At 41.9% G+C, this 12060-nt stretch overlaps 1 protein-coding gene across 2 annotated transcripts in view; it reads right to left on the reverse strand.

Moving 5' to 3' along the window:
- Positions 1 to 12060, reverse strand: part of LOC111845001 (disintegrin and metalloproteinase domain-containing protein 10-like) — a 59753-nt gene that overhangs the window by 20288 nt on the left and 27405 nt on the right. For both annotated transcript variants that reach the window (XM_072717980.1, XM_023814013.2), the window contains exon 3: positions 623 to 741. In XM_072717980.1, the coding sequence (XP_072574081.1) occupies positions 623 to 741 (119 nt within the window). The remainder of the gene's footprint in view (positions 1 to 622; positions 742 to 12060) is intronic.

Here is a 12060-nt window from a genome sequence, read left to right on the forward strand (position 1 = left end):
AATCTCTTCTTGACAATTTCATTTATTACTTAACTACTCACGCAATGCAAATTATACGGTCCAAAAAATTGTGGGAAAGTGTGTGTGCGTTTGTGGGGAGGGGGGCAAGTAATGTAGCGAGGTAGACAACAAGGTATTTACTGTACGTCAAGGGAAATACTACTGCTTACCCATAAGCTAGCAGAGTGAGACAAAACTGGCACCCAGCAGCTTAATTGCAGTTTTAACCATGTTAAGTAATTCTTAATCACACAGAGCTGGAAAGCTACAAATCTTTGTACATTAGACAGGAATTTGTAACTGTAGCTAGTGAGAAACACAACATGTCTCTTTATTACACAGTCTAAGTGGAACTATTAAGCCTACACACCTAGTTCAGCAGAACCCCAGACAGTGAGGTTAAATTGAAGAAACACCTTTCAAGGTTTCAAGTACTAACACAGCCCAGAAGGCATCCGTCTCAAAGGTACTTTTAGGCAATTAAAAAAAAAAAAAAAAAAAGTTTTGCTAGGACGTCCTCACAACATCCATTATAAGTACTCCAATTGCATCAATGTTTCCGTGGTAACCCATTCACTATTTAAAAACGACAATCTTTGCTAGTAGTAACTACCTGACTCACCATAGATTTCGCCAATATAAATATGTGATGTGTCATAGTCCGTTTCCGTGCCTGACATTTCCAGCTTGAAGTCTGGTGAGAATATGGAGGTGTCCCTCTTCATTCGAAGATTAAAATGTCTGAAATAAAAAAAATAAAACAGTTACTGGAAAATGTTCATTTTAACCATTTTTTCTGCGACATTCTAGGTAATTAACAGTTAGTCCTCATGTTTTCAGATCTTGACATACATTGATCTGAAAAGCACCTCAAGGAAAAGTGTAGGATGCACCCAACAAAAGGGCAGAAAGAATGCAAGGCAGCACTCAGAAAAACAACAATGCTTCATTTTTGGAGACGTATGGAAAACCCCGGGTTTACACATGTTATACATTGATAGCTAGTCTAGCATTGCCACATGAAAGCGTGAGCAAGACTGCAGGGCAGGACACCAGTCAAACATTTATTAAGGAAACATTGCCACAGTCAGAACACCTTTGGGCCTGAACAGCACTGTCTCCCCTTCATGAATGAGGCTAAGCTTTATATTCCTTGTATGCAGCCCCAGGCGTGAAGTTTTCCGCCTTTGTATGTATACAGGATGGCTGGCCAACAAACAAGAAGCTCTCCCCATGGATTTAGGTCTGTTAAGCCTGAAAACAGGAAAACATATTCCAGGCTCAGTACCTTATGGTTCACATAGGTCTGTTGCAGCTGATACTTCCCAAAGTCAAGCAAAGAGCTAGATTATGTTCAGAACAATGATGTATTCCCCAGACAGCCCTGTCTGCCCCCCCCCCATCTAATTCCTACTCCCCCAACACCCCAACTTCTATAATCCCAACCTCTGCATATTATCTATTAAAAGTCCTTTCATGTGCTACCTTTGCTGCCATCTTGCACTGCTGCTTCAGATTTGGGGGGATTTCCAGTGCAGATCCTCATCCAGATAATGTTTATGTGATATAGGAATAAGACCCATGAAATACTTTTTGAGTTATGCTCATAATGTAAAGTGTTTTCTTCATTCACCATTCCCAATGGTTCAGTTATGGTCTGACTTGTCTTGAAATGTATCCACTTCTAGCTCTTTACCCTTACAATGTGTCAGCAAAGTTTGAAAAAGATCCACCAAATATTGTTCGAGTTGTCACACTGGCCGGCAACCTGACTACGGCAGCTAGAGAATATAATATTATTATGTGCTTTAAGTTACATCCAAAACTAAAATCAGAGTTAAAAGGAACATCAACAAAGTAGACTTTTTAGTTTTGAAATGCCTACATATTATGAGAAAGCTAAGAAAGCTTAGTCATCATACTTCAAGCGGTGTTTGATGGCTACGGAATCAACAAATTTAAAAAAAAGTCTTTTTAAGGCTTCACTGCAGGCCTTATAGAAGATCAGTAGTCAGGAACCCGGTAAGAGAGCTAATGGGCAGCCAGCATAGTGAAGAGCAGCATGTTCAAGCAAAGGAGTATTTTGTGGAGAGACCTAGAGGCAACACTTCAAACACTGCTGTGTTCCTGATGGTTTCATCAAGTGAGTTCAAAGAATTTCAAGGAACCACATCCTTACAGGGGAGATCTGCGGCATTTCACAAATGTTAGAAAAATGCTTTGAAAATCATTCATATGCTTTATGTTGTAAAAGTGGGTCCATTACTTAAAATTCCTGAGAAATTGGGTACAGTTTCATATTGTTTAAAATACATTTTCTTGCTTTCTATATTTTTAAAACAATACTAACCATATAAAATTGCCTGAAGTCACTAAATGTCATTTTACTGAAAGCTACACAATTTACACGTGGCTCTATAAATAGCTGTGTCACATGTCATGTTTTAGCCCTGTTGGAAATTCTGCGTCCTTGTGCTCAGCAACTGGAATTAGAGTGTGACAGAATAAATCAGTTTGTGGGGCAAACAGCCAAAACCGGACTTTGGATTTAAATTTTAAGGCTCTTTGTAAGGTTCTCAGATTTAAATTAAGGCTTAATTACTGCAGAGGGAAACCTGGTATTAAGCATCATCTGTGTGGCCAGGTGTTCCAACAATCACATTATGCCAATTCACTGTTTAGCCTTGACACGGAATGCTATTCACTGGTCTCCCCTGAGGGAACACACTCAATTCCTGGACAGCACTTCACCTTGAGAAACCAGCTGGAGCTTACCGTCCAATCAAGATCACGACACATACCAAAGGGAAGTGGTGGTCCTTCTTGTAAACACTGTTTTGTTTGCTAATCCACCCAATATTCAGATATTTATAATTATTTTGGGTGCTGATTTTGCAGGAAGGGATGTCCCTGTAGGCACCTAGCTTTAAACTATAAAAATCAACGTTAATGGCACCAAAAATATGTGCTTTCAATTTCAAAACATTAGTCAGTTCATAAAAGAATGCAGGACCCCAGACAAGTCCCTTGAGTTGCCATGATGCTGGAAGCCGATTAGGTAACAATGAATGCTGAACCTGCTACATTACTATAATCAGCCACCCTCCCCAGAAACAGAAACATCCACATACAGAAAATGACCATTATATTCAAGTTTCAAGGTAGGGTGGCTGATTGTGTTGCAGTTACGGACATCAACAAGGTGATCATTAAATCAAGACCCAGGAAGGGTTCATAAAATTTTATCAGTATCAAAGTCCTTAACCTGAACTGCATCTGCAGTAAAATCGGAAACAATAATGCAAGTTGTGGCCCAGCTGTCCAGAGTGTAGAAGTACACTGGCAAGAACACATTGCAACACATTAGACGGCAACAGATCCAAAAACGGCAAAATTGGCACACAATTAGAAGAAAATTATTTTTGTATTGCATAGCTAATACACAACCCTTATCTTTGGACATAGGCTTGGCCACAAACTTCAAATGCTGATGATATTACTATAAAGAGCACTGGTCTGAGAAGTTTGCAGATTAATATAAACATTATGCATAATGTTTATATATGCATGTTTGTTTCCAGTCAAAGGTACTTTAAAAACTGTTTGGATAAAGCATGATAATGCTGTGGAGTTAATAACCCACCAAACCGCATTGCATTCAGGGGCATTGTTCTGTACATATGGAATTTTGGGCTGGCAGTGAGCCTGTCCAAAAGTCAAACAGGGTTTCATTATGACAATTTGAGCCAATTTGGAAACAAATAATCCAGAACACTTGCAGGTTATAGAGTTTCCAAATGTCCAAACAAGGGATGGGCCTAGACACAGGCTACGGCACAGCGGCTCCACTAGCAGCGCTCAAAGTGCTAAATGGTTGGCAGATCCACCCCCCATATGTAGAGCGGTATTTTTAGCATAATGACAGCTAGCGAACAGCTCCATCTGCAGAGAGTGCCTACTGTCAGCTCCAGCAAATCAGGCGCGGCAGACGGGATCATGCTTGATACTAGTGAGGAGATGCTATTCCAGAAGTAGGGGGCAGGAGCACCGACTGAGGCGGGTGTCACTTTTGCCATTATTAAACACCTGATAATCTGAAGGATGGTTCAAAATGCAGATGTAGCCCTGCTGTGGCAGCTTTGAGCAATGTACTTAACTGGGAGAGCCCTAGATGACAGCCAACCACAACCACAATGTCACCTGGCCTGAGACCTATGGAGGTCCTGGGGCAGGTGGCTTCTACAGGATTAACCCCTAAGATAAGGCTCTGAGCCAGTGGTGTAAACACAGCCACTTTTAGCTCAAAGGACAATTGACAAAACTAACAAGACAATTTCTTCCAGTCTATCAGTCCATCATGGCACTTCTGCTCACATTACATATAGTTCTGATTTGGGATATTGGAAGACGCCAAATATTTTCTATACATTCGGACTGTTACATGCTCAACCGTGTGTTGCCAGTTCTAGCCATGTCAAAAAAATAAAAAACTTTACACATACTGCACTGGATGTCACTTGCTGAGAAGGGCAACCGTATGAGAAGCTTGCTTGTTTGAATCCTGGCTGTTTTGTCCCCCTCCCCCACACTGCCGTACTGTAACACCTGCGCCGAACATCTGAACACAGAATGTTGGAACTGGCAGTGTGATGTACAACCCCGGCCAAACTGCCAGCCAGATGGTCTAACACAGGCCTCACCTGCCCCGAGAGAGATGCTTGGATTTCAAAGGGTTTAACGGCCGACATTTCATCTGGATATACCTCTTAGCTGGAGGACCAGAAAGCAAAAGCAAACACTCAGAAAGAGTCCAGTGAAGGGACATAAACAGCAGTCATTTAGAAAAAGACCAACAACATTCACTTTGTCATTTACTCGAAAGCTTTGGGCACAAGGGCGGGAACAACCCAGGACGGGGCAGCAAGCCAACGCAGGGCACACTTTATCATAATTAGTATAAAAGCTGTCTCTCCACATTGTTTGGGCCAAAACGATAAAACCCCCACATATCCAGACCATGCAAATTCATAGAAATTTGTCAAACAGTAAAATTCGACAAGATGAGGTGGAATAAAAGAGATACAAACATTTACCCCCCATAGGCACGATCTTGTGTACACTGAGGGCCTGTGTTAGCCCCCCCCTTATCGGAGGCTAGATAATTGGTGCTTAAAATAACTCCAGCTGTTCCTGAGGACAGGGACTACACCGCTGATAATTAACCTTGCCAATGTGGAGGGCCGCTTCCTGGCTCATTCACTGCAGCGGCTGCCCGAGGTGCTCAGTGCAGTACTGGGCTGCTGGCTACTTGCGGTGTATGTATGTGTGTGATTTGCGGGAAACTGTGTTCCCAGTGGCTCAAGAGGCTGCACTGATGCTGAATCACGTAACAGGCGGACAGTGACACGGCACTTTAAAGGGTACCGTTTGACTTCTCCTCCTCCCACCAGTTCATCCTTATTTTTTCTATCTGCAAAAAAATCCACAAGTCACAGTGAATGTGTATACCAGAACACATAGTGCAGTGCAGGCATGCTTAAACAAGCAAGACCACTCAGGATGCACGTAACATCACATGAAGACTGCTCTCAGCCCATTATCACATGAGGGGAAAAAGCTCTCAGCCAATTCAACACAGCCACCAACAGAAATTACTCACAAGCAAGGGCCTGAGCAAAGGAGGAGGAGGACAGACTGTCTGACCATCATATGGATCCATTAACTTATATTTCTGTTAATACACGGTTCATTCCTCCCTCACTATTCTCACTTATTTTAGTGCTTCATATTACCAGATACATGCACGCACGCACACAGACATGTACTCATCTTTGTGGGGATTGTCCATTCATTTCTATGTGCAAAACCCAGATCCCAACAATGACAACCTTAACCCCTACCCAGCCCTAACCTTAACCATAAGTAACCAAACAAAATACAAGACTTTTGGCATTTTTAGTTTTTTGATTGCAGTTACAGATAAAGCTGTGTCCTCTGGAACATGGAGTGACGACCTCTGGTCAGACGATGACTCTGTCCACTTTCAATATTCATGAGGATTCTGACAGAATAATAAATTTGCATTATTTATCATTCTATATCCTTTGCTGCTAGATGCTCCACTCCATAAGAAAGAGGTCAGTTTTTATAATCAATACCAAAGTTATTTTCCAAAGCAATCACACCTCAGCAAGCCAGTGCAACAAGTGCAATGCTGGGCGGCTGTGGGAGGGCAGAGGGCTGTGGAGATGAGCCAATCAAAACGCAGAATGTACTTAAGATAATCTATACCTTCAGTGCAATACCCTGCCCTTGTAAGAATTGATACAAAACCTAAAGGCAGTTTATAATATATATCATTTATATCCAACTTTTACACCTAACCAGAATACTGTTCTTAAGGCCTTAAGATTTCTAACTGTGCAAATGGCAAGTCTGTGTGTTTGTGTTGGGGGCATTTTCTACTCGCCCCTCCTCATTTTGGGGTAGTGCCCAGAAATCTGTCAGCTTAGCAATACAGCAAACACAGGGAACATGATCACACCCATGTGAGTTGCCCTGCCTGAGCCCCACAATACCCTCAAAACCTCCAAGGTCCACAGCTGATGCTCCATGTCTCGGAGACCCACCCAAACCACATGGGACGGCCATGCAGGCTTGAAACCTACAGCACGCGCAGGGCGGGGGTACAGCTTTCAAAACGAGAAGCATCACCTGGTAAAAATCCACAGATATGTTTGCCATCTCTTAATGGACATAAGGCCAGATGCTCTCTCTACACTGACAACAGGATGGAGAAACCATTCACTCCAGAAGGCCTTTCTGAACCACCTGTCCAGCAGTGAGCACAAACAGGAGAAATGGACAGAAACTTTTTTTTTTTTTTAAATCACAATTCATGAATTCAGAACAGATGGAGGAGAGAGAGGGAGAGAGACCTTGCCGGAGGGAAAGGACAAACTTTACCATCTGAAGAGCAGATTCTGAATCCAATTGTTATCTGTGCAGTGTCTGCACCCCCCAGGGGACACGGAAAAATGAAGAAATGAGATTATGGGGGGACAAAAATCACGGGGTACACATTATATGAAAGGTATGTGGGCAGGGTGGGGTGTTCAAGGCAAGAAAAAAAAAACTGCAGGCACGAAAGAACAGTCATTTTAAGAAGAAATGGTAGAAGGTTCATGGGGCCTAGCCTACAAGTACTGGCATCACAGAGGAAGTTTGCAAAGCCAAGCTAATGGAACCGTCTGTGTGGCTTTTGAATGGCGAACAAGTAGTATGAAACAAGAGATCAAGAGACTGATAAAATCGTCCAACATTAAGGCTACTCACCGACAAAGCGTGGATAAAGTCTCCAAGTGTTCCTCCTCACGGGAGGAAATGCTGAGAAGCGATGTCCCCCACATTTAAAGCCATTAAAAATCTAATTTTAGGTATATCAGAGAAAAACAATGTTCGTATTGGTCGGTCCCTAACCTACACACAACTCAACCAGCTCTGAAACACTGTAGTCTGCCGTTTAGGTGCAGCCCATAAAAGCATAAGATCCGTTCATTCAACAGATCAATTTCTCAGTGACCGCTTATTCAGTTGTGGTCACAGTGATTCATAGCCTGTCCTGGGAAACCTGATCCATGATTATACTGTATTATTACTGGATTAACAGAATGTTAAAAGAAACCAGAATACAGGGGCTCATGGCAATTTGTCCAAAAGAAATCATGCATCCCCACAGAAATCAGGACCAGATAGGGCTACATGCTGGTCTAACTCATGAGTTTCGGAAGGGGGTGCACAGCCTGCTGAATAAAGGGGTGTGTGTGTGCGCGTGTGTTAGGGATGGTAAGACGGGACGGGAGAGTCCCAGGCCTAGCCTGCCCTCTGCCCTGGAGTTAGAGCAGAAAGCAGCACACGGCCAGAGTTACTAATATATAATTATTAGCAGAAGCCATATGTCTTTATTGTTTAGAAATGTGACCAATAATTTCTGAAATTTTATTTTATATTTAGATTGATTCCCACTCTCTAAACTGTTTCTCAATCGCACTCCCATCTCCAGTTCTCCACTGCTGTTAGTGACCAATCTTCTGCAAGTCTCTCAGCGAAGTCTCGTTCAAGTTGGAGACTTGTCCAGCGATGCATCGAATTGCGCTGGATCACAATAGGGCTGAATCTTATCGTATCACAAGGTCTTTAACATATCGGATCGTTGGCAATGCATCAAGGTGTGTATTGCATCACCTCAGAGATAGAGATGCACATAGCTAGTGTGTGCGCGCGCGCGTGCTGAGAGCTGGGGCTGACTGCAAGTAATCTCTGTCACAAGAATCATAAGGAAAAGCAAGACATGGGGATGGCCGAAGTGAGCAAGAACGGAGACAAAGTTAAAAAAAAATAAAAAATCAATAAAAGCAAAGCGGTACCAGCCAAAGATAAGTGTTCTGAGAAAACACTATGAAGAGCTTCAGCAACCACAAGCCACAAGGTCACAGTGCAAAGCAGACTGGAAATGGAAAAAGTCAACAGCAATGTAGCACGAGGGCTTCAAAAAACAAAGAAATATTACATATATACACACATACACACATATATACACATACATACATACATACATACATATACATACACACACATACATACATATATACACATTCAAATACACATTTGCAATCTTGATCAAAGCTGTTCCGCAGTTTTAATTGTGTGTGTATGTATTTAAATACATAAATGCAGGGTCTGAAATGAACACCAACCAGGTACCCAATGCAGGTAGATTTTCCGTTATGAGAGTAAACCCCAGAAGACTATCTGCCACACTGGTAGGTAAATGTTTGTATCTAAAGTCTGCTTCTGCCCTCTGCGTTGGAGATTGCACACAAACACACATTTCCTGTGAAGATCTTTCCTTACTCTGCATCTGATTGCCTCTCTGAGCCTAGCATTTTTTGTCTGAGCTAGGGTTGGGTATCGTTTGGGGTTTTTTCGATACCGGTGCCAAAACGGTGCCTGAACCGATACTTTACAAAAGCCACAAAATGATGGTGGACTCAAGAATACATTTTTATTGAACAAAAAATTGAATGCTTAAAATTGAACAATATATTAAAAGTTTAAAGTATATATGAATATATATGTAAATACAAAAAACAACAACAAAACATAAGCCACCTATGTCATGTTAATTTAACGTTACGTTAGCCTACTACTAACCTGCGGAAAGGTTTCTGTCGTCATCATAATCGGTGGACTCCTTTTTGCTACGGTTGGTATGACTGGGGCTGGGGTTATCCACACCGATCGTGCCAGCTGTTGTCCGCAAGCTGTCAAGCACGGTGCATCCCTCTGCTTTTAAGTTTATTCCGTGTACCCTCAAATGTTTCATTAGATTTGACGCATTTCCCCCTTTACACGCAACTGCTGTAAAACATTTGCTGCACGCTGCGGTGTTGGAATCCTTTCTTGTGAAATATAGCCACACTTTTGACCGTTTAGTTTTAGGCATTTTAACAAAAATTGTTTAATTTAGCAAGCTACGATAGCGGTAGACCACCTGCTGCCGTCAGAGCAAGTGTAACGTTAGTTGCTGCATTCACGCGCATCTCGGATGGTCTCATTTCCTGATGATGTCACGTGTGTGTTGATGAATCTTATGCTTATTACAACTGTGTCATCATAGCCCCAGAGAACAAATATTTCAATCGACAGTTCAGGCATCGAAGTGGCACCGAAATTCGCGTTTTGTTTCGGTCCGGTACATACCGGTTATATAGGTACCGGTGCCGTATTGGCACCGGTTTTCGGTACCCAACCCTAGTCTGAGCCTAGTATAACCAACCACCTGACAATAACCGTAACCAAAAAATAAACAAGAGCCAATCAGAGGCAGAGTAGGAGCAGCTCTTGACAAAATGCAGGTAATTATCACTTGCCAGCAGTCTGCTGCCAGTTAGTCAGGCTAATTAAAAGTGATGCGGTGATATTTACAAGCAGTAAACCAACTTAACACGATAACAAAAGTATATGTTACACAAAAAGGCAATTCATTATTTTGCCCAGGAAATAGGCCTAGCTGGTGGATTTTTTTTCCATTTACAAACAACCTAACCATAAACCAGACAATTTAACTTCCAGCACTGGACACAGCAAGGAATGCAGTGGACGTCTATGGTATTTTGTTAAATAATCTTCAAACTCTTTCCCATTTATAAAATATATTCATAAACAACATAAATCTTTCACAGCAAGGGGGGGGGGGGGGGGGGGGGGTGGTTAAATAGCGTAATGTGTGCAGTGGGTTACAGGGCTAAAGCAGCAATGCTGCTAGCTCTTTGAGGGTTACACAAAGTGGAAGTCTACTTGACACTCTGCATTCCAGAACTTCCCCTAAATGCTCAATGATCTTTATATCTGCTGACTCTGAAGGCCACACACAGTGTGATTTTACCCCAGTATTCAGGTGCACCTGCACCTGTAAACCAGCCTCACATTCCTCAGACTAAGCAAGACAATTTCATGGTATTTAGCAATTGACGTTTACAAAATTATGTATCCATCTATCGTTATCAGCGGGAAATCAGGTTGCAACCAGTTCCTCTAAATTGATGTAGTGTGTTCATCTGTTTGGCATATACTGCTGTTTATACTTGAGTTCTGTTTAATTGGCATTCAGCTGAATATGACTCGCCTTTGTAGCCATGTTTGTCATTGAGTTACTTCAAAGTAAAAGCCCTTTACCGTTTCACTTTAAAAAAAAAAAATAAAATAAAAAAAAAGCTCAAAATTTCACATATTTATCATTAATAAATTTTACTTAACACTTCTCAGAAAGTTAGTCCAAAGGGGAACTGGAGTGCTGGAGGTATGATAACCAGGAAATGATCAGCAACAGAATTTAAATGAAGCAAAACAATTGAAGCTGCCATCTGCGAGAGAGAATGTGTTGCAGTTGAACTAAAAGGGCATCTTCAAACCTCTCAGTTCCTTCGCATTCGACTTGCGCTTAGAGGTGACATGTAAAAGGCTCGTTTCCCTGGTAACACCTTTCACCTACTACAATCAGGAGCAGATTCTATGGCTTGGCAACATATTGCGGCAATCAAAATTATGCTTAATAGACTCAATAAGGAGAATAAAGCAACAAATTCCCAGTGCAGAAAATACATACAAAGTTGGGCAGCCACTCAATACCAGATAAAAGCAACAGCAAAACACCAGTTATCCATGATATTAATCAACGAAATAATTTCAAAGGCCATATAATGATTTAATATTCTTTTAGCACAAAGAATGGCAGAGCTGTCCTCGCTCAGGTGACTCTACAGGCTGTGTAATTTCCAGTTCAGGGTCCCCCACTAAATGTTCTTGATCAGAATGGATATACCAGATACACAGAGCAAAAAGGGCAGTTTTGCCAGAAATCCAGCCCACAGGATTGCGCACAAGGCCCTAAATGCAGGAGTACAAAGACAACCACATGCTGCTGGTCCCAAACACAAGACTCTGACAGATGTTCCTCACAGATAGGGAGAGTGAGCAGTGGAACATGCCAGGGAGTCCTTTCAGAGAAAGAGCTACATTAGAACAATCGAGCCAAACACCAGAAAGCCTGTGTTTCATAAATAGAGCCCTTTCTTCTCCGCGGAATGTTCACGTTCCCTCCCATTGATTCTGTCTTATTTATTTTTTCACATAAAACTAAAATGTTAAGTTTGGTAAAGCCACAAAACGGCCAGACCTCATTAGTCTTGGCAATAAGCTGAGATTTTGAGTCTTAAGCCTGGACAATAAGAGTGCAGGTTTAGGGTTTATGAATCAGGAAGATAACATGCAATCACATGCCCCTTTCAATTCCCAAAGGCCTTGAGAATAGCCTAATAGTATAGAATCTCACATCTGATACACAACCACTGCTGGCAGCTCTACCCAAAAATATCTGTCTTACAACTTTCTACATAGTTAGATATATGTACTGAACCTTATCTGCACTGAAGGCATGAAATGCATGCTCAGGATTACTATGCTTTTAGAGTTCAGCAAAGTGTACTTCAGGACCTTAGA

The sequence above is a fragment of the Paramormyrops kingsleyae genome, chromosome 11, assembly GCF_048594095.1.
Source record: "Paramormyrops kingsleyae isolate MSU_618 chromosome 11, PKINGS_0.4, whole genome shotgun sequence".
Classification (NCBI taxonomy): domain Eukaryota; kingdom Metazoa; phylum Chordata; class Actinopteri; order Osteoglossiformes; family Mormyridae; genus Paramormyrops; species Paramormyrops kingsleyae.